The sequence below is a fragment of the Rattus norvegicus genome, chromosome 1 (genome assembly GCF_021556685.1).
Source record: "Rattus norvegicus strain SHRSP/BbbUtx chromosome 1, alternate assembly SHRSP_T2T, whole genome shotgun sequence".
Classification (NCBI taxonomy): domain Eukaryota; kingdom Metazoa; phylum Chordata; class Mammalia; order Rodentia; family Muridae; genus Rattus; species Rattus norvegicus.
In genome coordinates, this window is record NC_141534.1 from 209,417,146 (window position 1) to 209,441,302 (window position 24,157).

The following is a 24,157-nucleotide window of genomic DNA, read 5'->3' on the forward strand; positions in this document are numbered from 1 at the left end:
GAGGCAAGGGGCGGGGACAGCTGCGTAAGCGGGGCCACGCCTGCTCCACCCTGGGAACCCGGAGGTAGGGGTGAGGTGGGATGTCCCTAAGCATAGCCTCACTTCTCGCGTTTAAGGAGACTCAACCAGAAGGCGGAGCAAGGTTGTCTGACTGTATTCCTGTATTCTATCAAGGCTGAGGTAGGAGTCTGCCAGGGTGGAGACCTGGGCAATGCTGGTCTGCAGAGCCTGGCTAGTGTCATAGTCCGCCCTCTCCTCATTGTCCCACCCAAGCACAGACTCTTAAAGCAAACATCTATTTAGAATATTTATTTATCTTTTACATGACAAGACACAAAAAGTTACAACTTCTTAAAACTCTTCAAAAGAAAAAAATATAATTCTGTAAGCAGCAGCAGCAGCTTTCAAGGTACAGACATAATAGGAGGGGTGGCTCCCAGGAGCAACCGTGAACTAGGGGCAGCCCAGACTTGAGCCCCAGGTAGTGTCACTGGGAAGGGCCTCCATGGAGGGGGTTGGGCTTGAGGGACACAGCACCAGCACTTCAGTCAATCACCAAACACAATCACATGGCCAGGGCAGGGGAGGACTGCTTTGATTCAGAACAGAGGATCCAGGGCTGGAAGGGTGGGGCTTTCCAAACATGGATAGAGGCCCAGAGAGCTGGGAGGCCCAGGCTCCATAGTGTCCTTCATGCCTGCCCTTCCCCCCAAGCAATCTCTGTCTGGGAGTAGGGCTCTGTCAGAAGAGTTACCAGGCTGGAGAACTAAATTATCGGATGGGGTCAGCAGAGTCCTGAGGCACAAAACAGCACACACGCACAGGGTGCCTGACTCCATGGGGAAAGGCAACTGTGCCCTTAGGGGCCCATCCCCAAGCAGCTTGGCCAGCTGACTGCTGGGGGTAGGGGACCAAACTGCCTGCCACAGGCACACAAAGACCTCAAGCAATCTGGGTCCCACATAGTGGGGGTCCAAAGGCTCCCCAGGAGGAGTATGTGTGGGGTACCTAGGATGACACTTGAATGTGGCAGCACACCCAGCCTAGGAATCCTAGCTTGACAAGAGGATGAGACAGTCCAAGCCTCCTGTAAGGCTGGCTGGGGAGGCGGACTAGGGTCCTGGTTGAGGTGGGAAGAGCAGCAGGGGCAAGACTGATGGACGGAGGACAGGCAGAGCCACATGGGCACAGCAAATTCAATAAATAATTCTGGGTGTGTGTGGGTCCCCTTTGTAGACCAGGAGAGCCTCGGAGACTGGAGCCAGTGGACTACGGGGTAGGGTCTGCCTGTCCAGACCAGGCCTGGGGGCCCCAGCCCAGAGACCAGCTCTGTCTCATGGGGTGTTCAGGCCAGGTGGGACTGGGTTGAGGTACAAGGATGGGACAGAACTGGCTCGACAGGACTGGCTTGAGGAATGTACAGATTTCTGCATTTTCTACATAAATAAGACCTTGATCCCAACTTTTTGTCCCTTCAGGACCACATGGGGGCCTATGTGTGCACCACCCATGTGGACCCTGAACCCTCCCCTTGCCTTCCTGTTTGATGGGGAGGACTGGGGAGAGACCATTTCCTCTGCAGGCTTGTGCTGGTCACCCTGTTCTGGCCCCAGCCCATAGGCTGGGGAGAAGCAGCCATGGGTTCAGGCCTGGGGTTCTTGCAGCAGCCCCAGCAGGGACTCAGCGATGCCCAGGAAGTAGACCACCTGGGCGATGCCAAACAGCGGGGCAATGACCAGTGCGCGGCAGTACGCGCCTTTCAGGAAGGCCGAGGGGCCCTCATGTCTCCAGATCTTCCTGTAACGGACGAGAAAGTCAGAACTGGTGCCCATCCCAGCCCCATCCCAGCCCCATCCCAGCCCCATCCCAGCTCATGGGACCTGGCCCACCTTGCACAGTCCAGAAACCCGGAGTAAGTGTCCTCATTGACACCTCGCTCAAGTGACTGAAGCCGAGTTTTCACCACTACAAGGAACATATGAGTCACTAAGGGGGTTCCTGCCCCACCCCCCACCCCCATGGTGGGGCCCAGACCCAAGCACTGACCATCACAAGGGTTGACAGCCACAGCAGCTGCACTCCCAGCCACGCAGCCTGCCAGGAAGGACACATAGAAAGGTGATTTCTCCTCCGAAGATGGGCGACCCAGCTGATTCAGGTTGGCAAATAGGGGGAAGTAGACAATGGAGAAGGGGACATCCCTGTTGGGAGGAAGGAGTGATGCTGGTGGGAGGGGAAGAGCTAGCAGATAGACCTCCTCTCCCCATATGCCCGTCTTCCCACCTGAGTAGCGTGGCCCCCAGGCCCTTGTAGAGGCCAGCAATGCCATGATTCCGCAGCAGGTCACGGGTCAGCTGGGTGGCTGTGGGTCGAGGAGCGGCTGGAGCCTCTACTGAGGGCTGGCCACCTCCCTGGGTTGCGAGCTGAGCCTGGGCAGCCAGCATCTTCCTCTGAGCAGCTGGTGAGAAAGGATCTCTGGTCTCTTCCTCCTGGCTTGGGGAAGGGGCAGGGGACAGGGTCTAGCTGTTGTCCCCTCCCAGGCTCTGTCCCCTCCCCGCACCTTACCAATTCGGCCTGCGTCCTGTAGCTGGATCTTCAGCATTTCCATGGGGGTGGTCACAATCACCTGGCAGGTGCCAGCCCCGCAGCCTGCCAACATCTCCTTAGGCAAGGTCAGCTTCTGTCTGTAGAGTAGGGCAGGGCCATGACTGAGGTGATGAGGAACAACTCCCTATATGGGGCAGTGGCAGTCTGATTCACTCGTGTAAAGGGGGATGGGAACTGTGGAGGTCCCATGGGGGTACAGCCTGGGGCTCGACTCTCCACAACAGGCATCCAACCCAAAGGACAGATGGCCTCACATACAAGGGCTCGTAAAGAGAAATGGGGAACAGAAGGGGCCAACCTTGTAGCCCCACACTCCAGTGATGGGGTAACTGCTTAATGCCCCCAAATTCAGGCAGCAGACAGTGGCTAGGGGCCAACAGCCACTGACTCAGCAGCCTCCTTGCACCTCCTCACGTGGGCAGCAGGGAAGTACCCGCCCCCACAAGGTCAGGGATGTTGAGCAAAGGGACTGAGGTAGAAGAGCCTCTGGGGTGTGTTATCAGTCTAGGGGACTGCTGGGGTGGGGGGATGGATGGGATTAGCAACACACCCTTCCTTAGGACCTGGGCCCCAGCAGCCAGCGTGGCCGACCCGAGCCTCTCACCCATCCTTAGAGAGCTGATGTCTGAAGAAGTCATTAGCAGCCAGCTTGATGGCCTTCTCAGGGGTGACCAGGGTCAGGTTTACTGCTGCTCCTGTGGGGCATCTGAGGGTCAGCTAAGGCTTGGGGGACACAGGCAGGTCAGGTGAAGATAGACTTGCTGGGGAGCTTGGGTTAGGGAGGCTTTGGGATAGCACTTTGCTCCGCACTGGCAAAGCCCTGCCTGGCACTCCTTGGCTGCAGCCTCCTGCCCTCTCACCCACATATGGGCTTGTTTTGTGCCAGGCAGGCGGGAAGCAGGCAGGATGGGGTGGCGCTGTGTCCTCCCTCCCCGGCATTCCACCTCCATCTGTCTCTGGCTGTGGCAGAACAGGCCTCTCCTGAGAGGAAATGAAGAACAGGGACTGGGGCAATGAACCCCAGAGACTACGGTGGGCCTCCTGGTGACAGGTGCTCCCACGGGCAGGACCACAGTATGGGTCAGGGCTCAGGAAGGCTGTGGGTGGCTGACCAGAGCTGAGGGCTCAGGGCTACACAGCATCTGGGCAAATCCACCCTCAGGGATTGTTTTGTAAGCTGCTTTGTTTAATGCCCCCGGTCTCTAGGCACAGATGTGGTCCTGCCTGTCACATAAAATAGTGGAGGAGACTGAGCCACTAGGATAGAGAAAAAGAAAAAAAAAATCTGTCCTCTACCAGCAGAAGGTAGCAGGGTGTTCAGACCTGCCACCCTGCAGACGCCTATCCCCCTCAGACATCCAATCCCCTCATTGTGCTCTAGTGCTACCAGCACCACATAACACATCTATACTTACAGACCAAGCCTGGGCATGCATCCCTGTCCCTGCTCCCAGCCAGACCCGTCTGTCGCCCATCCCCAAGCCTCACCCCTGTACATGCCGAAGTAGCCCTCGGAGCGGATGGTCTTGATGAGGCAGTCAGACCTGTAGTCAAGGGAGAGCAATAAGCTGGGGCCAGCTGGACCCCGGTCCCAGTCAGGCAAGGGTAGCCGGTGCTGTTTCTACCCAGTATGCTCCTCCAGGGCCAACAGAGAAGCCAAAGACTCTGTCAGGGACAGGATCTCTCAGTGGTCTGCCCTGTGTTGTTTCCCTTTCATCAAATCCAGGGGTGCAGGAGCAGAGCCCAAAGGTGGAAGCTGTGCCCTCACCCCTCCTATGCAGCTCTCACTCACATGCTGGCATACATGCGCTGGCCATTCTGCTGGTTCTGCAGCCGTGTCTTAGCCAGGTCGATGGGGAACACACAGGTGACCCCGATTAGCCCAGCGATGCCACCATTGATGAGCTTGGCCGGCAGGCTGTGTATGCAGGGTCAAGTGTCAGGATTAACATCCTCAACCACAGGACAGAGGGGATGGGGAGGTCATGCTGGGGAGGGGGTGAAAGCCAAGACCGAAAACCCCAGCACTGGGGTCCCTCTGACCTGATCTGCTTATCAGCCATTTACACCAAGTGAAACAGGAGGCTGACTCAGTGGAGGCACCGATGGGGAGGGGCTGATGAAGGTGGCTGGCGGTGGTGGCTGGTGGTGGGGGAGGGGATGTCCTCACCTTCAGAACAATTTCAAGACTTCTGCCACCTGAAAGAAAGGACAGAATGAGTGGTTTAAAAGGCCTATCAGAGAAAGAAGCCCCTGTACCTGCCCACCATCTCACAAGGGCATGAACCCCCTCACTCCCTAGACCCCATGCTTCAGGCTGCAGCCATCAAGATACCCTGAGGATACACTGGGGGGGTGAGTGGAGAAAGAAAGGGAGGCCACTCATCCCTGGGGCCACCTGGCTTCACGTCGATGCCCTCCCCGTGGCGTCCTCCCAGGCAGCCAGGAACTCACGCTCGCTCACACGCAGATGCTCACGCACAGAAACAAGCTCCAGCTTTTAAAGGGCCAGATGCCTTTTAATGCAGTGGTACTTGGACCCTGGAGTGGAGCCGTGGTAACCAGCTCCCATCTTTTAGCATTTTTCAGTGGGATGGGGTGGTAGTGGTTTTTCCTTTGTAGAGCTCCTGGGTGCCTAGCAGAATCAGTTCTGTAGCAGCTACTTTGGGCCACGTAACCTTCCCATAGAGAAGCAAGATTCACACCCACACCGAGCTGGTTGCCCACCTTCCTGTCCACTTCCCAAGGGAAGTGTTTTCACTCCCAAAAGACACAGGAGCCTGGGGATAAGGACTCGGGGAGGAGAGGACAAGAATAAACGATATGAAGAGGGGGCAGAGGGAAGCCGGTCTCCTCAAGCATCTGTGGCTTACGGTATAGCCCATAACTTTAGAACGGGAGAGAAGCAACAAGAGCCTGCTTCCGGGAGGGGGGAACTCCCAAGAGGGATACGATCATAATAACTAGTCCTGTCCCTGTGTCTCTTCCTGAGCCCTCAGAGGTCAGCTGTCACACACAGGCTAGTATCCTCAGTGCTGCCACATGGGGTCACATGGCTGTCTCATACTAAAAAGCCCCCCAGACAAGTTGTGACTCAGGACCTACTACCCCGCCTCTCCCCCCACGATCCAAGGGGTCCTGCTCACCCTGAGTGCACCCCAAAGTGCGGACAACTGCTCCTTCACTGCTCCAACGACTGCGCTCACAGAGGAGATAAAGAGGCTGGCCAGGGGGAGGAGACAAAAGCTTACAGGGATTGGCTGAGGGGCGGGGCGGCCTGGGTGGGGGAGGACTTTCTCTTTCACTTTGGGCTACATGGTAATTTCTGCAGCTATGGGGAAAGGAAGAGAAGGTAAAACAACTTCTGGGGGGGGAGAGGGGCTGGGCCCAACTAGCATGTTATAGAAAGAGCAGACTGGCCCTGAGAATCCACCAGGTTGCCTACCCATAGAGATCCCAGCTTCAGGCCACTCAGTAGGTTTCTATTTGAGATGAGCATAGATCTGATTACAGCCCTAGAAACCCGGGGACTGGGACACCCTGTATGAACCTGTCAATATGGGTCAACACCCGCTGTGCTGTGAGATCTGGGTGTATCATTCAGGGAACTTTAGGTTAGGGCACAAGAAAGTAGACTTGTTCTCTGGAACAGGCAAGGAAGGGATGCTTGACTTTCAAAGGCCTGGACCACCGCCAAGCACAGGCCCTGCTCACCTGGTGGGACCAGAAGGCATGCAGGCAGTACTACAGGTGCCCTCTGCTCTCAGCATACCAGGGGCCTCAGTGGAAGAACCTGTCCTCTTGCCCTGACCTCTGAACTGTAGTCTGATTTCTTGCTCCATACCATGTGTAAAGTAGCTACAGCAGCTCTCCTTGCTGCCCCATCTCTAGGGGAAGCCCCATCCTTCCTTATGCCTCTGCCTTCAGGAATACTGAGCCTGCTGTCCCTCAGATGCTACCTTCCCTCATAGCTGTGCGATCTGAGGACGTGGATGTTGTGTGTATCCTGGAAGTCAGACAGACAGTCTGAAGTCCATGGGGAAGAACCAGGTAGGCACTGAGATTCCCCAGGGCTGAGTCAGCCCTGCACCCAGAACTAAACAAAACAGGTGGAACACCAAAGAGAACAGTTGCTGAGCTGAGAGCGAGGGGTTCTGCTGCCTCAAACAACAGGCAAAGGGAACCCTCTGGTCTGTTCCCTGCCTCCCTAACCCCTAGAATTTGTTTTTTATTTAGTATTTTTTGAGACAAGATTGCCCTGGCTGTCCTGGAACTCACTCTGTAGACCATGCAGACCTCAAAGTCAGATCTGCCTGCCTCTGTCTCTTGAGTGCTGGGAATAAAGGCGTGTGCCACCACTCCTGGGGTGTGTGTGTGTGTGTGTGTGTGTGTGTGTGTGTGTGTGTGTGTGTGTGTTCTTAACTCTCATCAGTTTGAGACAGCTGTCAGGGCTCCCTCAGCACTGTTACCATAGAAACCTGATTGTCCACTAAGACCATTGAGGATCCAGAACTTTTTGCCTTCTTCCCAAGTCAGGCCACAGGCCAACTGAGAAATGTCAGGTTAGCATATAGAGGTTAACAGCTCCATACAGCTTCTTCCTGAATTTCCAAGTATAAAGATGCCCCTTTCCTACCTAAAAGAAAAGCTGGTGGCACTGATGGCTCCCTCCTTTAATCCCAGCCTTCGGGAGCCAGACGCAGGTGGATCTCTGTGAGTTCAAAGACAACTTGGTCTACAGAGAATTCCAGAACGGCCAGCTCCACATAGAGAGACCCTGTTTTGAAGGGGGAGGGAGGGAGAGAAGGAAGGAGGGGGAGAGAGAGAGAGAGAGAGAGAGAGACAGACAGACAGACAGACAGACACACACACACACACAGACAGACACAGGAGACTAGACTGGGATTGAGTCTCACCACCAGTGTGCCTTTCCCCTCTCATCCAGTCTCCTTTGCCCCTTCCTCTTAGGGAGGTTAGCTTTATCTTGTTAGCTAGAAGGGCCATAAAGAGGTTTCCCACAGAAAGCTACTCCAGCTGTCCTACAAAGGAAAAGCAGTATGGGGCACATCCTCTGTTCCAGCCAGATCATGTCCTTTACCCTACAGTCCGAGATCAGCTGGCCTCGTTATCTCCAGCCAGACTACGAGGACTCTGACCATGTATGTGCCCACGCAAGTCCAGTGGGTTCTCACGTGTGCAGCACCCCCATCCCCGGCAGAAATAACTCCAGCCTCAGCTCTGGAGCTTCCACACTGCTGGGACACGTGTGCGCGGGGAGCGCGCCCGGCAGAGCCGGGACCGAGCACGGCCTTCCACACCCGGAGACAGCCTGTCGTGGTACCCACCGGTCCAGGTTCTGCCGGAGCCGCAGTGTCTGAGCAGATGTCACCTCTCCCAACCACCAATTCCACCCTTTTTCCTTCCAGCAACCTAGCCAGATTTGGGTGGGCGCTACGGGAACTGACCTGCTAGCACCACACTGCCGCCGCCGGGATCGCCTCCCCGCTGTGCCGCGCGCGGGGCCTGCACCTAGGCGGGGAGGCGCGTCTCTCGGAGGCGCGCCCGCTCCGCCCTAAGTTTTTGCTGCTATCGGCTCCCCCTCCCGGCCGACTTGGCCACTACCAAAGCCTCAGGCCATCCTTGAGGGAGTAGTCTTTCTGGTGTATCCTTAGGCGCGCCCTCCTTGTTCTTACCTCGAGTCTAGCCAGAATTGACTGAGAATAGAAGCAGGAAGCAAGGGAATGGGATGGTTTGCTCTGGGGAAGGTTTGGTCCCAGAGCTTTAAGATAGATGCTCCTTAGACACCGCCCACAAGACCTGGTGGGCAGGGCTTATGCACCATTCTGTCACAAGTGACTTTGTATCCTTACCTGCTGCAGGGTTACTATGTAGAATGGTTTCTCCCCACCCCTGGGGAATATTACACATCAGGACCTAGAGATGGCTCACTGGGCAAAGGTGTTTGCAACCAAGCCTGGTGACCGAGTTCATTCCTGGGGGCTCACATGGACCGGGAGAATGATCTCTGCAAAGTTACTCTGTCACACACACACACAATAAATAGCTTTTATTTTATATGTATGGATGTTTTGCCTGCCTGTATGTCGGCACACCACGTGTGCCTGGTGTCTGTGGAGGCCAGAGGAAGGTGTTGATCTATCCAAACTGGAGTCACAGACTGTCACGAGTCATCATGGAGGTAATGGGAACTGAAACTGGGTTCCCTGAAGGAGCAGCCAATGCTGTTAACAGCTGAGCCCTCTCTCCAGACTCTCTCTGCCCCCATCTTAGCAGGAGGACCTGACATGGTGGCAAGCATAGGCACACACAGGGACCAGGCTTCAGATCACTTAGACAACCCACTCTCTGTTCTTTAAGTAAAACAATCTCTGAGACGTACTCATTGAGAGTTGGAGGCTAGCTTGGCCTAGACAGTGGAGGGTTTTTGTGTGCTGGTGCACTGTACCACACAGGCGAGGTAGAAGGATAGGGCTCTGCCCACTGGCCAAGTCAAGTTTAAGGCTATCTTAAGTCTGTAAGCCTAGGCCTGTGCAGACTCTGGGTTCTGTAAAGCTGAGGTGCTAGGCAGAGTGGAATCCTCAGGGGCCAGCCCTGTGCGCCGAATGCTGTCCTGGTACTTGTGACGGCCAAGTTCCAAGATGGCACGCACCTCTTCAGCCACATCCTGCCGGTCACTCTGCTCCAAGGCCTGCACCAGGTGTCCCACAGCTCCAGGCTGTCCAGTCTGGCTCTCAGCCCAAGAGAAGAGCATGTGGCGGATCTGCCCATCCAGGTCATCCCTGGAGGGGTAGGGATGAAGACGTTTTGCCCAGGAACACACACAGAGGCTCAATATATCTCAAAAGTTCCTTGGGCTAGTGACCAGACCCTCCTTTCCCAAGCCTGTGTTTGCTCCATCCCCACCTCCTCGAAAGCTTTTGGCTAGTGTGCAGATAGAGGGTAGGGGAGATAGATGTCAGCCCTGAGGCTGGGAGTCAGCAGGATCCCTAGAACTCATGAAGCTTACCTGAATTCATGTCGGATACGCTGAAGCTTACGGTAGGGCATGCCTAGGTGCAGGGCCATAGTCGGCCAGTCAGAACCAAGGCGTGAGGCCACACTCAGCAGGTTGCTCTGAGTCAGGAATCCAGTTTCTGCATCACCCAGGTTCAGAGGCATCAAGGAGAAGTCAGTTCCCTGCCCACTCCCCTGGGCCCCCCGGAGTCTCTGTCAGGAGGCAAGGATACAGTAAACTTGGACCCATTCTCTTGTCTTTGGTCACCCTGGGACTGTTTCTTCTTGTCAGCTTATGCCTCTCCAGCCTCACCGGTAGCTTGATGGGCAAGGTGGCCATCCACAATGCATCTGTGCCCTTCCTCCGCCGGGCAGCCTCTGCCTCTTCAGGCACCTCCATGGGAAGTGAACCCCGATAAAAGGACACCTGAGGAAGGATTGATCGGGTGGGGTTTAGCGCTTTGGCCTCAGATCCAGATACCTCAGTCCAGGATCCTGACACATCTGCTCACCTGTCCTCGAACATCCTGAGCTTCACGGTCCAAGGCTGTGGTAATGTATACCTCCTTCATATTCTTCAGGTGTGAATAGAAGACAAAACAGATTCTGCCATCCACACAGTCTGGACGGTCTGTGGAGGAGGGGAAAGCAAACACAGTAGGAGGGGCCAAAGTGTCACTCCCCAGGGCACCCTGGATAAGAGAGACCTACCAGCATCTACATCGATGCCCCGCTCAAAGGCTGCAAAGAACTTCTCACCCTCAAACATCTCCACAGTCTCAGAGGGTTCCGGGCCACGGTACCGATCCAGCAGCCGGCTCAGGGTGGCATCTACCTGTGGGGCACCCACAAGGCATTAGAGGCCAAAGTTTTGTACCCACCCTGGCCTTCAGGTCACCCCACTGTTTTCCTGCTGCCCCACCTTGCTCCGGGGCAGGCACTGCAGCAGGACCTGCTCCGGGTCTCGGCGCCTCTGCAGTGCAATGAGGTTTACACGGTGCAGCCGCAGCCGTTCCCAGGCCTTCCGGGCCAGGCCCCCCACGCAGGTTTTGGTGGTATACCAGAGCCAGTACCTGGAAGTACTAGAGTTGAGGTGTGGTCATACAAAGGAAGGGTAGAGGCGTTCTGCGGAAGCCAGGGGACACTGACCAGGAGAAGTGTGTGACCTGGAAGCGTGCGTACAGGTGGGTGAATTCCAGTGCCACCTGAGTGCTGATGTCATCCCAGGTGCTTGTCAGGGGTGTTCGGTAGAGCAGATGTAAGTGGGAGCGGTCCAGACTGAAGCCTGGACAGGAAATGGCAGAAGGTTAAAGCCCCCCTAAATGTTGTCTCCCCTTCTGAGCATCCACCTTTGTTCCTGTGGCATGCAGCTTCACCTGTAACACCAGGGGGCAAGGGCAACTGCACAGTGACAGGTTGTAGGAAGCTGGGGGGTCCGCTCTGGGAAAGGCACAGCAAGGGGCTCACTGCCGCCTCTGACTCTTCCAGAAGGGCTCTCAGCTCTAGTCCAGCCATATGCACTACCTGGATGGAGAACCATTTCAGTGCCCTCTTGTACGCTGACGCACCTCCTGCCACCCTTGCCCTGCCCAATACCTGCATGGAGACTTGCCGGGGCTCTTCTGTGACCCCAGGGGGAAAAGTGACTTTGACCCCAGGATGACCTGAGGAGCACAGAAGTGCTCCCTCTGGTGGTAATAGGCAGGTGTTGGATACTGGGCGTAAAACGACCAGGAACCAGGAGAAGTGGGGCACCTGGCAGCGAGCCCAACGCCTCTGGAACATAAGGGAAGATAAGGTCAGGGCAGGAGACAGTGGGCGGGTTGGGTGGTGTCAGGATCAGCTGTTCTCCCCTATGCCCTAGGGCCTGGCAGCTGTCACCTTGGGGGCCTCTTCCTCCAGGTGGGTCTCTAGGTCATTCCAGATGTTGTCACTCCGTGTTCTCACAACTACCTCACGGCAACGACGGACTCGGACTCGTGGGGGGACAAAGAGCAGCCATAAGCTCACATTCTGTCAGGCAACAGTAGTATGTGAGACAGGGCCAGGCTTCAGCCACCATACCTGCCCCCTACCTATCCTGTACATGCCTGCTGGAAAGCCACCCCATGAGGCTGCAGCTCCAGGACACCACTAAGCAGGAAGTCATGAGGTCCCAGAGAGACTAGGCCTGGCTCAGGCAACCACAGTCGATAGTGGATGGTGATAGGTGTGGTGGTGGCTCCTGCTGGGAACTGTAGGCGGACACCACAGGCCAGGGTCACAGAACAGCCATGGGGAGTCACAAGGAAGCTGGGTAAGAAAAGAGGTATGAGGGCTGAAAGATGAGGTACCCCAGTGTGGCCTGAGAAGCAGGGTAGACAGATGTGTTCTAGCCACATTCTCACCAATACCTGTCCAAGTCTGAGGTCAGGAATAGCCTGGGCATTTCTGGAACCTGGGAAATGTCTGCACAAGGGACAGGCATATGGTCAGAATGATGATGTGCCTTTCCCCTCTTATAGCCTGGCCGTGCCCCATGCCAAGCTTACCTGGGGGACTTGGGGGTGCAGGAGAGGCCTCGCCCAGAGGGTTCCCCTGCAGGCGCACAAAGGGAGCTTCTAGTAGCTCGGCAGGTAGGTCTCTGAGCTGGTTGTCCCTCAGGTCAAGCCGAGTGATCAGTGGCAGGTGGGCCAAGCCAGGGGGCACCGAGGTCAAGAGGTTGCTGTGCAGAACAAGGAGCCGCAGGGACCGCAGCCCCGCTGTAGGCAAGTGCTGGCTTAGGGTTACTCATGGTGGCCCTGGTCACCTTGACAAGACACTCAAACTAAAGGCTTCAATGTCACATGTGAATTATAGGCAACCAAGGAGGTAGAAGGAAAGGGGCCAGGCACAGCACACAGGGGCCTCTGTGGAAGAGGAGGGAGGGGGCCAGAGTCCAAAGATTTTAGGTAGCATGGGGCCATGTGGGAGTGGAGCTCTGGAGAGTAGCTGAGGATTGCTCGAAACTGGCTGGTAATAAAAAAGCTGAGGCCATGGCTACTCACCAAGGGAAGCTGGGAGATGCTGCAGCCGGTTGGAGGCCAGATTGAGCTCCCTGAGGCTGCTCAGGTCTCCAATCTCAGACGGGATGGTGTCTAGAAGGTTCTCGGAGAGATCAAGACGCTGAAGGGTGGACAGGGACCCCAGTGTTGGGGGTAGTCTTTCCAGGAGGTTGTGTGTCACAGTGAGGAAGGTGAGGGTAGGCAGTGCCCCCAGGGCCTCTGGCAGCTCTGAGAGACAGTTGTGAGAAAGCAGCAAGGCATCCAAGCTGTGCAGTTCCAGGACACAGGTCGGCAGTGTCTCCAGCCTGTTGAAGCTCAGGTCTAGGTGGGCCAGGCAGGCTAAGTCTCTCATGCTAGCAGGCAGAGTGGTTAGGGTACCATGGAGGCAAGCACCCAGGGCACCCCGACTCTGGCCACCTGGAAGTGGGAAAGACAACTATAGCCCTCGGGATGAAGTACCCTCCATTCAGCCCTGTCAGAGAAAGCCTGCCTTTTAAGCCAGCCAGAGGTACAGAGAAAGACAGAAAAGCAGACAGAGAAGACACCAGATCATATAAGCTGACAGTATCACTCCAGAAAAACTGGGATCTGCAGAGACCCAACTGGACACCTACAGGGTTCTAGGCTCAGGAGTCAGGGCCTAGCAAGCCTCACTGTGGGGAGGAAGGTGACAGGGCTAAGGCTAAGGAATAGTTCTAGCGTAGGGGTTCACACCTGAGGTGCAGGGAAAAGAGAGGTCTGGAGCTAGGGCTGGGACAAGGATGGCCTTTGTGACCAAGATGTCGAGTCAAAGCTGGGACAGAGATGAGGACAGGGTCAGGAGCAAGGGTACTCACCTTTGAGGACCAGGGAGCGAAGGCGCAGTAGACTCCACGGAACCTTGGCTAGGGTGTCATCTAGCAGTCGAGGGTCCTCGTGGGTGCTGAGCCGCAAAAACTCCACTTGCAGCAGCTGTGTGTGCTGCTGGGAACACAGGTACTGCAGCCGACGGCAGCCCCCAGGGCGTAGGTCCAGATTCAACTGGTTCCCAGCCAGGAGAATAGGTACTCCGGGCCTGGAAGCCACAGCCTCCACTGTGGGTCTTGCAGCATCCTCTGCAGCAGCTGCAGTTTCCTCTGGCTTCGGCCCCTCCAACACTGCAGCCATCACCCACAGAAGGTCCTCGGGGACCAGACATGTCCTAGCTTGTCAAGCAAGCCTGCCTAGGCAAGGCTGATGGAAGCTGGAGAAGCAGGGGGAGGAGTAGGCTGTAGGAGACAGGCTCCTCTTCCAGGTCAGAGCAAAAAATAACTGTTTGGAAACCGGGGAGCTCTTAAAACCACCAGCCCGAGAACCCAGGGCACGAGAGGGGCAGAGTGGAGTGGTCACTGCAGCCCTAGGGCTTGCATCTGGGCTGGATTCTTCTGCCTGGGAAGGGCACCAGACAGGGTGACTCTGTGAACAGCATAGCTTGGAGAATCCTGCTAGACCAAGGATAAGAATTGTTTCCTACCTCAATTCTGGAATCTGACCATGTGACCGCTGACCCCACCTACAGGACTCTTGTAATAGGGACCCACTTTTTACCTTCATACCCAAATGTTTGGGGAAAACCCATGACCCTCCTCCACTGCAGGCGTCACTGTGCCCGAGAGGGTCAGTAAACAGTGCGAAGGGGAACCAAGAGGACTTTGCGGTTCTTGAGCTAGGATCTCAAATCGCGATCTCTAGCAGAAGCACTTGAGCCACAATTCCCAATTCACACCTCTGTCAAATGGGGAACGCAGAGAGGGTCTCAGTAGGTGTGGAGTCGCTTTGGTCCCGCCTCTGGAACAAACTTCCCGCCTCCCATTGAGTACCTGCCACGCCGATCTCCCCGCCAGTCTAGGCGCGCTCCACACTGTCTTCCCGCCGGCGCGCTTCCGGGCGGGCGGCCCCTCCGGCTCCGCCTCTCCAGGCCAGCCAGTAGGAGTTTTCCCGAACTCTTACTGCCATTTCCTTTTCGGTTTTCTGCACCAGGGAGTCAGGTGACCTGCAGGGAAACTCACACTTTCAGATCTCTGCAGCCCTTCCAGACCTGTGATGGCACTGCATAGTCTGGTCCCCAAGTGCATTCTAAGACAGTAATTTGAGGGATAACTTAGGGTATTGTCACACTCCTTGCCAGAAGCTAGAACTTTGAATGCCGGACGGACGTTTAGCCGGTACCAAGGACTTCCTGGGGGAACCACTCTAGGAAAGTAGTTCTCAACTTGTAGGTCGTGACCCCTCTGCCAAACTTATATCTCCAAAAGATATTTACACTACAATTTATAACAGTAGCAAAATTAGTTATGAAGTAGCATCGAGAATACTTTCATGGTTGGGGTCACGAAATGTGAGAACTGTCAAAGCATTAAGAAGGTTGAGAACCAGAGTCGAGGACTTGCCTCTCAGGCTTTGCAGTTAACTCCAGCTTTCCGAGTTCAGATGCTTTCCCACTGAACATCACTGTGGGCCAACTGCCTAGTTGGTGAGTTTATTGGCCTTTCCTCCCTGACTTGTGTGGATCTCACAAGAACAAAAAACAAAAGTTTCGATAAGAGATCTAGCCTAAGTCCTTTAGTTGGTGAATACTGAAGCCAACACCCAGAATCCTCCTCAGTGGAGCTGGTGGACTGGAAATGAATAGACATGTTCTACAGTCTAAGTGATGGGCAAGCTTCCTGCTCGCCTCTCTGCTTCCATTCCAGTCCCTGCCTCTTTCTCACTGTTTCCATAAAGCTGCCAGAGAGATCTTTATAAAAACAGCCCCAGGACTTAGTATTACTAATTGTGCTCATCGGCAAGCGGAGAATTGCCATCCTGGGCTGCACGGCAAGATCCAGTCTCAAAAACAATAATCCTCGGGATATTACTTAAGTTTATATTACTGAGCATGGTGGTATATGCTTTTAATCTGCAAAAGAGCGCTTCACCCTTGAGCCGTACCTCCAGCCCTATTGGGTGATATGTTACAGTTAAAAAAAATTCATGACAGGTGGCGGCGGCTCGTGCTTTTAATCCCAGCACTCTGGAGGTAGAGGGAGGTGGATCTCTGAGTTGGAGGCTAGCCTGGTTTACAGTGCTACACAGGGGACTGTCTCAAACAGACGGACCAAAAATTAAAAAAAAAAAAATCACGACATAAAAAAGTCACGCCAGGCACGATGTGCGTGTCTTTAATTGTAGGACTCTGGAAGTAGATGCAAGTGACTCTCTGTGAATTCCAGGCAAGCAAGAGTTACATGATGGGACAGTGTCTCAGAATTAAAGAAAATAGAAGTTTGGAAAAATGGCTCAGCAGTTAAGAGCGCTCGCAGAATAACTTGGTTCAGTAACCAGCATCAGGCATCTCACAACTACAACTCAAGGGGAGCCGACGCCTTCTTGTGGCTTCTGACGACACTGCACACAGCGCAAACCAAGAAGGAACATGCACTTTCACATTTTAAAAGTAATCCATAGGTGTGATGACTCACACCTTCAATCCCAGCACACAAGAGGTGTGGATCTCAGGGAGTGAAAGTGGGAGGGGGACAGAGAGTCTCCGGAGTCTGGTGTAGACACACACTTTTTTTTGTTGTTTCAAGACAGGGTTTCTCTGTGGAGCCAAATGGAGGGAGCAGGAGGGAAAGATGGATCTGGTGTAGAGGTACACTTTGTTGTTTTATTGAGACAGTGTCTCTCTGTGTAGCCTTGGTTACCTATAGACCAGGCTGTCCTTAAGTAAGAGATTCACCTGCCTCTGCCTCCCAAGGACTAGAATTAAAGGCCTGTGACATCACCTCCCGACAAAGCAAAGTTTTACTTATTTTTTTTTAAACTTCTTTATTTATATGAATGTTCTGTTGTTCTGTCTTTTTTTTTTTTTTCTTTTCTTTCTTTCGGAGCTGGGGACCGAACCCAGGGCCTTGCGCTTGCTAGGCAAGCGCTCTACCACTGAGCTAAATCCCCAACCCGGTTGTTCTGTCTTGATACACACCAAAAGAGGGAATCAAATCCCATTATAGGTGGTTGTGACATGTGGCTGCTGGTAAGTAAACTCAGGACCTCTGGAAGAGCAGAGCTCTTAACTATCATAGCTATTAACCCCTGAGCTATCTCTCCAGCCACTAAGTTTTTAATCCCAACACTCCAGATGCAGAGTCTAAATACAGGTCCAGGACAGCCAAGGGTATGTAGAGAAACCTGTCTCAAAAAGGGGGGGGGGGGGCATTTCTAGATATGGCCGCAGTCACTAGGTCTCAGACGAACTTGGGAGCCATTAGCTCCAGCCCAATTTAGGACCTCTGGTGCCCAAGAATAGGAAATGATCCACAGAACCACAATTTTTTTTAAAATTGGATATTTTCTTTACTTATGTTTCAAATGTTATCCCCTTTCCCGATTTCCCCTCTGGAATCCTATCCCTTCCCCCCTACTCCCTACCTCTATGAGAGTGTTCCCCCACCCACTCCCTCCCATCTCCTCACCCTGGCATTCCCCTACAAGGGGGGGTGGGGTTTGAGGGTGGGCGGCATTGAGCCTTCACAGGGCCAAGGGCCTCTCCTCTCATTGATGCCCGATAAGGCCATCCTCTGCTAGGTATGTGGCTGAAGCCATGAGCTGCTCCATGCGTACTCTTTGATTAGTGGTTTAGTCTCTGGGAGCTCTGGTTGGTTGGTATTCTTCCTATGGGGTTGAAAACCCCTTCAGTTCCTTCAGTCCTTTTTCTAACTCCTCCATTAGGGACCCCATTTTCAGTCCAATAGTTGGTTCAGTCCAATATCTGACTATATTTCTCAGGCTCTAGCAGGGCCTCTCAGGAGACAACTATATCAGGCTCCTATCAGCATGCACTTCTTGGCATCCACAATATTGTCTGGGTTCGGTGACAGTATATGGGATGGATCCCTGGATGGGGCCGTCTCTGGATGACCTTTTTCTCATTCTCTGCTCCAAACGTTGTCTCTGTATTTCCTTCTGTGAATATTTTGCAGAACCACAATTTGAACTCCTAGCTACCGACCCAGCCCACGTGCAACGAGAAAAGGGTAGAAGGGAGGGTACTTCCGGTATTAAGGTGTTACAGTGATGCATCTTGGGACTTGTAGTTCGCCTCAATACGACCTGGGCGGGGCCTCCGCATTGCACGTTGGGAGCTGTGGAGCCGTGTGGCATGCTGGGAACGTGAGGCGAAAAAGGGGATTGAAAATTTCGCCCGTGTCCCCATGGATTTCGGGAGACTCTCGCCTATGTTACAGGAGCACTTGGCACTTGAAAAAACTCTTGTTTTTGTTGTGGGAAACACATGACCGGGGACAAGGCAAATTTCTTGCTTCCGGCGCACCCTTATCGTCAATAGGAGGCGCCCCTCCGCGGCGCCTTGCGCGTCCCGGAGACTTCTGGGTAGCGGTTTACCCCCGCCCACTGCGTCAGCATCTTCCTTTCGCCGCCGGACGCCGCCGAGGTCGCACGCGTGAGGTCTGTCCACCGCAACCGAGTGAGTACCCTGGCCGGCTGGGGCGCAGATAGTGGTTGGGACTGAGGGATGGACCGCGGCCGGGAGCCGAGGGTTGCATATTTTCCGTGATCGGAGGCCTGGTGCCTCACATGGTCTCACTTGCTGGTTAACAAGGAGTGGGAAGCAGAAGGCCTCTAGGGAAACCTCACCACCGTACCTTCCTTCTCTCTGTCCCATTCAGCATGCGCTACGTTGCCTCTTATCTGCTGGCCGCCCTCGGGGGCAACTCCAATCCCAGCGCCAAAGACATCAAGAAAATACTAGACAGCGTGGGCATCGAGGCGGACGATGAACGACTCAACAAGGTAGCTTGCTGCTCACTAGGACCCACTGGATCCAAATGTCTACTAGTAGCGGTCCTTAAAATGTTAGGTCCGGATTTTACCCTTAGAGAAAATGTATAGGACCTGTTGAAAAGGGTGGAAGGAGGAGGCCTACACCCGTCTTAGTCATAGTTTTCTCTTTAATCCTTTTGAGGACCTTGTGCAGTCAAAGAAATCCGGGCATGACAAAGTCCTGCTCATCGTGCTTTTGTAGAAGTTTAATACAACTCGCTTGTGGGACTTTTGAGATCAGGTTTTACTGTGTAGCTCTGACTAACCTGGAACGCACTGTGTAAACTAGTTTCCTTAACTTTTTCCTTTTTGAAACTAACTTGGCAGTAAAGGATTTACGCCCACAAGTGAGAAACATCTGGTCTCCCTGGATCTATAGTTAGGGTTAGCTGATAAATGTAAGTGCTGGGAGTCAAACTCTTAAGATATGGTGAGTCCGAGCTGTACAGTGTGATCTTACCTGGAAAAGAACAGGTCTTCACAGAATCTTAGAATTTTAGTACCTAAAACTTGCCACTGCCAACATCTTTGTTGAGAAGACCCAGTACTGTCTCACGGCTAGTTACTGGGGTAGGGTACAAGTAGGACACCTTCCCGTGTCTGTCTGTCTTGCATTACTGACTGCTGGTTGTGGTTGTCTATTCCAGGTCATCAGTGAGCTGAATGGAAAGAATATTGAGGATGTCATCGCTCAGGGTGAGTTCCTGGGAAGTGAACATGTTTGTGGTCCATCCTAATCCCTGCTGGTCAGCCCGTGATCTGCCAGGCTTCGCTTGTGGACCAGAGCATCCTAGAAACCCTGCCAGAGTTGTGCGAGGCCTTTTTGTGTGCTTGTGCCGGCAGCGCTTCTGAACACGCTGGAGCTGGCAATGGGGTCATTTGTTGATTGCTCCTACCAGGATGTGAAAGCCTTTTCTGTGAGCAGGGACTGGGGGCACTAAAAATTGGTGCAGGCTCTTTCTTAACTTTTATTAGGCATACAGATTTCTGGTACCACCAGACTACATCTTATTTGCAATCTGAACAGTTAACTGCACACGAGAAGCAAAACCAGCTCAGCAACTGACCTAGTTAGTCTGTGAACCTCACCCCAAAAGAGCTTTGGGCATTGGGTCACGCTCATGGTAAACACGTTCTCTTGATTTTTAGTTGATTTTTAGTTAACTAAAAGTTTGTGGGTTTTCCTTTTTTTTATTTTTTTAAGATTTTATATAAGTACACTGTCTCCATCTTCAGACACACGAGAAGAGGGCATCAGATCTCATCATAGATGGTTGTAAGCCACCATATGGTTGCTGGGAATTGAACTCAGGACCTCTGGAAGAGCAGTCAGTGCTCTTAACCACTGAGTCATCTCTCCAGCCCGGAAAACAAGTCTTAAACAGTATTAATGGTGTTCCTAAGTGTGTGCAAAGTTGCATTGTGTTTTAGAGTGAAAGCAGGTGGCAGTGGTGTTCCTTGTGTTGGTGAGTCTACCCTTACAGAACAGCCTTTCTGGCTGGGTCTCTGTTCTGTCTGGTCTCATGTTCTTTCTATTTTAACATAGGTGTTGGCAAGCTGGCCAGTGTGCCTGCTGGTGGGGCTGTGGCTGTTTCTGCTGCCCCTGGCTCTGCAGCTCCTGCTGCTGGTTCTGCCCCCGCTGCAGGTAAATAGAGGTCTGATGAGTGGGTGGTGATCAAAGGGGGGGTTGGTGCTCAGAGTTTATTTTATTGTTGGCCGGGGCTCCTGGGAAAATCTGGATGCTTACTATGGTGTTCCTCCACAGCAGAGGAGAAGAAAGATGAGAAGAAAGAGGAGTCTGAGGAGTCGGATGACGACATGGGATTTGGCCTGTTTGATTAAGTTCCCCTGCCAATAAAGCCTTTTTATGTATTTTGAGTGGCCTTTAAGCACTTTGTCAACATTTAACATACTGTGTCTTCAGCCTAGGCTCCACGCAGAGTGTGGAAGTATGTTGGGTTAATGGGGAGGAAGAGGATCCCAAGGTCCATTTACTTAGGGCCTTGGCTTTAGAGAACTGTCAGACCCTGAGATGGATCTTTGTAGCTTTCATTAAACATTCTTGGAAAACGGGTGTGGAAAAAACCATGACCCTGGATTGAACTGCTACTTAAGTTTCCCTATAAGGATTGTGTCAAGGTATCATAACTTTTCAGAGTGTTCTAGCTACCTTCTGGCCAGTTCTCTGCATTGTTCATACTTTGTCATCTGCTGGCTATGAACTTCCAAGGCATACAGGCTGCTATATGGACCTGGTGAGACTGCAGCGTTGAGGGTCTGTCAGTCTTAGGGAGACAGATGGCTTATTTTAAGAGGTTGGAGGAGATGCTTCCTGTGGCGAGCATGGAGCCAGGAAGGGTGGTGGATGTAGAAAAGACACAACTAATCCTTGAGGTGAGCTATAAGGGAGCAGGTAAAAATGGGGCTGGGGGGTTGGGGATTTAGCTCAGTGGTAGAGCGCTTGCCTAGGAAGCACAAGGCCCTGGGTTCGGTCCCCAGCTCCGAAAAAAAGAACAAAAAAAAAAATGGGGCTGGGGTGGAGGGTTTCAGGGTCTCAATTCTAGTCTGTACCCTGAAGGAAGGGAGGAGCTAAGGTTCATGGGAGTTATCCAGCCTCAAGATTCTGAGAAAGAGCAGCCCTGTTCTTGGCGCCAGCATCTCCCAGGGGCCTGAAGGGTGTGTACCCAAACAGCCTTACCCTCTGTGGAAATGAGAGCAGAGGTCCCTCTGAGCCAGGGCAGCACTGTCCTTCAGGCCCATTACTGGAACAAAATAGTGGGGAGGACCTTAAGTTCTTAGCAGCTTCTGACCACCATGATAAGCCATGGGCTTACTGCGGGTTTGTTTCCACCATACCATTACCCTAAACTCATGGTCATATTAATCAGGACTACCAATATACACCTCACCTTGAGAACATTTGGTCTCAAATTCCATGTGTGGTCCAAGGCAGCACAAAAACAAGTTTACCTAGCATGAAGGACCTTTAAAATCAAAATTCTGAGCCAGGCAATGGCAGCTCACACCTTTAATCCCAGGACTCTGCAGGTGGAGACAGGTGAGTGAAAAAGGGCAAGTTCTGTACTGAGGTAGCACGGAGTGCTTTGCCTAGGATACCCTGGGTTCAAACCCCAGAATCTCCCCACAACTAAAAAGTCAGATTCTGGAAATTGTGAGTTCTAATCAGCAGACTGAAGTTAAGATCCCAACATCTAAGTCAGGTGACTCAAATACCTATAACACGAAATCTAGGGGGCATGCACCCCTTGAGTTTTAGGTACCTGCATGCACACACTTATTTTTTTTTTTTAATTTTAAATCAGGGACTAAAGAGATGACTTAGTGGCTAAAAGTGCTGTTGACTGTAGCAGAGGACCTGGCCTCTGTTTACAATATCTATACTGGGTATTGGGTGGCTTGGTGGTTAAAGCCCTCTAGCTCCAGGGAGTTGGCCTCTTTTGGGCCCCTGCACGTGCACTCAGTTGCTCATAAGTAGAAGTAAGCTGTGTGTTGTCCATGTGGATGGTAGAAGCTGTAAAATCTTAGAGTTCAGGACAGCCAGGGCCACAGAGACTGCTCACCCTCCTTGGATGCTCTGTCTATCTGGTTGCCATAGCTCTCGACTCAGTAGGCCCAGAAGTACCCTACCTTTTGACTGTACAGTGGGTTGGGACACTGTTGACCTCACCTATTCGTGCACCTATGTTGGGTGTGAAGTGGTCATTATAGGATGGGTCATCGTGACTTTAGAGAAAAGTCTCCAGGACTGCTTGGTTGGGCCTGTGGCCTTCACTTGTTTCTCTACATCTACTAGCTCCACCATGTTTGCTTCCTTCGTTCCCAGTTTAGTCCTTGTCCTTGAGACCACTAGAGAGATTTTAAAAACCAGCCCTGGCAACCATTCACCCAGCTCTTGCTCTGCTGATGCACACTTCCTTCTCTTGGTGGCTGACATCCAAGGGTTTTCAACATAACTGACCAGACCACCTGCCAAAGAACTGTACTCCATTTTCTGAGAAAACTTCACAAACAAAATGGCCAATAAACCAAACTGTGTTTCAATCTCATGACGTGTAAGGATCCCCTTGAGTGTGTTATTTTCTTTTCTTTTCTTTTTTTTTTATTAACTTGAGTATTTCTTATATACATTTCGAGTGTTATTCCCTTTCCCGGTTTCCGGGCAAACATACCCCTAATCCCTCCCCCTCCCCTTCTTTATGGGTGTTCCCCTCCCCATCCTCCCCCCATTGCCGCCCTCCCCCCAACAATCTAGTTCACTGGGGGTTCAGTCTTAGCAGGACCCAGGGCTTCCCATTCCACTGGTGCTCTTACTAGGATATTCATTGCTACCTATGAGGTCAGAGTCCAGGGTCAGTCTATGTATAGTCTTTAGGTAGTGGCTTAGTCCCTGGAAGCTCTGGTTGCTTGGCATTGTTGTACATATGGGGTCTCAAGCCCCTTCAAGCTCTTCCAGTTCTTTCTCTGATTCCTTCAACGGGGGTCCTATTCTCAGTTCAGTGGTTTGCTGCTGGCATTCGCCTCTGTATTTGCTGTATTCTGGCTGTGTCTCTCAGGAGAGATCTACATCCGGCTCCTGTCGGTCTGCACTTCTTTGCTTCATCCATCTTGTCTAATTGGATGGCTGTATATGTATGGGCCACATGTGGGGCAGGCTCTGAATGGGTGTTCCTTCTGTGTATGTTTTAATCTTTGCCTCTCTATTCCCTGCCAAGGGTATTCTTGTTCCCCTTTTAAAGAAGGAGTGAAGCATTCACATTTTGATCATCCGTCTTGAGTTTCATTTGTTCTAGGCATCTAGGGTAATTCAAGCATTTGAGTGTGTTATTTTCAACACACTTCCTTCAGCTTCAAGCCTGCATGGCGTAGCTTTAAAAGGCTATTAAGCTAGGGGCCTCTAATTCCAGCATTTGTGAGGTGGAGGCAGGTTTTGAACTTAGGACTGAAGTCCATAGTTTACAGCAGATCAAAAATTAGTTTATTTTTAGATTAACCAGCTTAAAAACCCCTCCAAGCTACCTATATGGCTACTGCTGAGGGACTTAAGCCTGCACTTGCCTCTTAAGTGCCTCTCTTTTGTATGTTTAGTAAACTAATTTCATTCTTGCTGGTCTTGAAATTCTTTGTGGTGTACGTCAAGGATGTGGGTCACCTGAATAAAAGGCACTGGCTCTGAGATCTTCAGGTTGTATTGTTGGCAATGCAGTTGTACTTCTGTTGTGACAGGTCTAGAGCTGAGCTGGGAGTGAGAATTTCTGGGCGAAAAGGCACTGTCATCCACAACCCCAATCTTGTTTGGGGTGGGGTAAGATGAGGGCTAGGTTTTAGCTTGTCCCTCAGCTAAGGGAACAATCAGGGGAAAAGGTGAACACACCACTTCCTGGAACAATTAGTTGGGGTGAGGCTTTTGTCTGAGACCAAGTAGACCCTACAATCGGAGGAGCCAGGATCAGACAGCTAAAACCCAAGCGAGCAGCTAGGGTACGGAGGGTACCCTATAATGGTAGAGCAGGACTAGAGTCTATGACAGTATTTGCTGGTGTCAGTCTGTTTGGCCTGTTGGTTTTGGGGGCTTTAGTCTGAGTGACTCAGGTTTTCAGGCCCATGGGGGTACCTATCACTGCGATTTCGCCCATGTTCTATCCAGCTCCTCTGTG

At 52.7% G+C, this 24,157-nt stretch overlaps 3 protein-coding genes, 1 long non-coding RNA gene and 1 other non-coding gene across 51 annotated transcripts; 3 read left to right on the forward strand and 2 right to left on the reverse strand.

Annotated features, from left to right (window-relative positions):
- Nucleotides 1–294: 294 nt before the first annotated feature.
- Nucleotides 295–8,461, reverse strand: Slc25a22 (solute carrier family 25 member 22). 26 transcript variants are annotated; one of them, XM_087561755.1, is made up of 12 exons: nucleotides 8,083–8,159; nucleotides 7,244–7,384; nucleotides 5,754–5,829; nucleotides 4,651–4,806; nucleotides 4,400–4,525; nucleotides 4,096–4,151; nucleotides 3,212–3,302; nucleotides 2,566–2,684; nucleotides 2,284–2,458; nucleotides 2,047–2,201; nucleotides 1,890–1,965; nucleotides 295–1,797 (listed from the first exon to the last, which is right to left on the reverse strand). In XM_087561755.1, exons 4-12 carry the CDS (start codon nucleotides 4,668–4,670, stop codon nucleotides 1,644–1,646), a joined length of 972 nt encoding a protein of 323 aa, XP_087417881.1. In that variant the 5' UTR covers nucleotides 4,671–4,806; nucleotides 5,754–5,829; nucleotides 7,244–7,384; nucleotides 8,083–8,159; the 3' UTR covers nucleotides 295–1,643.
- On the forward strand, nucleotides 5,892–8,686 carry LOC147997001 (uncharacterized). Of its 2 annotated transcripts, none has more exons than XR_015652717.1 (3): nucleotides 5,892–5,959; nucleotides 6,535–6,657; nucleotides 7,713–8,686. It is a non-coding gene; the product is annotated as an uncharacterized LOC147997001 (long non-coding RNA). The 2 variants fall into 2 exon arrangements; XR_015652716.1 differs by having other exon boundaries at nucleotides 5,894–5,959; nucleotides 6,499–6,657; nucleotides 7,713–8,682.
- On the reverse strand, nucleotides 8,660–14,525 carry Pidd1 (p53-induced death domain protein 1). 20 transcript variants are annotated; one of them, XR_015687457.1, is made up of 16 exons: nucleotides 14,483–14,525; nucleotides 13,481–13,866; nucleotides 12,648–13,061; nucleotides 12,153–12,362; nucleotides 12,015–12,069; nucleotides 11,712–11,913; nucleotides 11,503–11,634; nucleotides 11,218–11,397; nucleotides 10,998–11,145; nucleotides 10,788–10,906; nucleotides 10,544–10,694; nucleotides 10,381–10,456; nucleotides 10,134–10,252; nucleotides 9,935–10,048; nucleotides 9,635–9,834; nucleotides 8,660–9,407 (listed from the first exon to the last, which is right to left on the reverse strand). XR_015687457.1 is itself a non-coding variant. In XM_087660054.1 (16 exons), exons 5-16 carry the CDS (start codon nucleotides 12,047–12,049, stop codon nucleotides 9,149–9,151), a joined length of 1,800 nt encoding a protein of 599 aa, XP_087516180.1. In that variant the 5' UTR covers nucleotides 12,050–12,069; nucleotides 12,153–12,325; nucleotides 12,648–13,061; nucleotides 13,481–13,866; nucleotides 14,483–14,525; the 3' UTR covers nucleotides 8,660–9,148.
- Nucleotides 14,526–18,069: 3,544 nt separating this feature from the next.
- Nucleotides 18,070–20,360, forward strand: Rplp2 (ribosomal protein lateral stalk subunit P2). 2 transcript variants are annotated; one of them, XM_087595642.1, is made up of 5 exons: nucleotides 18,070–18,126; nucleotides 18,329–18,452; nucleotides 19,130–19,178; nucleotides 20,029–20,127; nucleotides 20,251–20,360. In XM_087595642.1, exons 2-5 carry the CDS (start codon nucleotides 18,330–18,332, stop codon nucleotides 20,322–20,324), a joined length of 345 nt encoding a protein of 114 aa, XP_087451768.1. In that variant the 5' UTR covers nucleotides 18,070–18,126; nucleotide 18,329; the 3' UTR covers nucleotides 20,325–20,360. The 2 variants fall into 2 exon arrangements, with proteins under 2 accessions (XP_087451768.1, NP_001025192.1); NM_001030021.1 differs by having other exon boundaries at nucleotides 18,084–18,126; nucleotides 20,248–20,360.
- Nucleotides 19,207–19,340, forward strand: Snora52 (small nucleolar RNA, H/ACA box 52). Its single transcript, XR_015655769.1, has one exon. It is a non-coding gene; the product is annotated as a small nucleolar RNA SNORA52 (small nucleolar RNA).
- Nucleotides 20,361–24,157: the final 3,797 nt, after the last annotated feature.

Excerpts from the sequence above, each read along its gene's own strand:
- Rplp2 (NM_001030021.1), top strand. The coding sequence starts at position 18,330 with ATGCGCTACGTTGCCTCTTATCTGCTGGCCGCCCTCGGGGGCAACTCC. Across the intron at positions 19,179-20,028 it reads TGAGGATGTCATCGCTCAGG|GTGTTGGCAAGCTGGCCAGT; the intron begins GTGAGTTCCTGG and ends ATTTTAACATAG. Across the intron at positions 20,128-20,247 it reads TGGTTCTGCCCCCGCTGCAG|CAGAGGAGAAGAAAGATGAG; the intron begins GTAAATAGAGGT and ends GTTCCTCCACAG.
- Pidd1 (XM_087659988.1), bottom strand. The coding sequence starts at position 13,790 with ATGGCTGCAGTGTTGGAGGGGCCGAAGCCAGAGGAAACTGCAGCTGCT. Across the intron at positions 13,062-13,480 it reads TCGCTCCCTGGTCCTCAAAG|GTGGCCAGAGTCGGGGTGCC; the intron begins GTGAGTACCCTT and ends TCCCACTTCCAG. Across the intron at positions 10,907-10,997 it reads CTTGCCCCCTGGTGTTACAG|GCTTCAGTCTGGACCGCTCC; the intron begins GTGAAGCTGCAT and ends TTTCCTGTCCAG.
- Slc25a22 (XM_087561755.1), bottom strand. The coding sequence starts at position 4,670 with ATGGCTGATAAGCAGATCAG. Across the intron at positions 1,966-2,046 it reads GGCTGTCAACCCTTGTGATG|TGGTGAAAACTCGGCTTCAG; the intron begins GTCAGTGCTTGG and ends TGTTCCTTGTAG. Across the intron at positions 1,798-1,889 it reads GGGTTTCTGGACTGTGCAAG|GAAGATCTGGAGACATGAGG; the intron begins GTGGGCCAGGTC and ends CGTCCGTTACAG.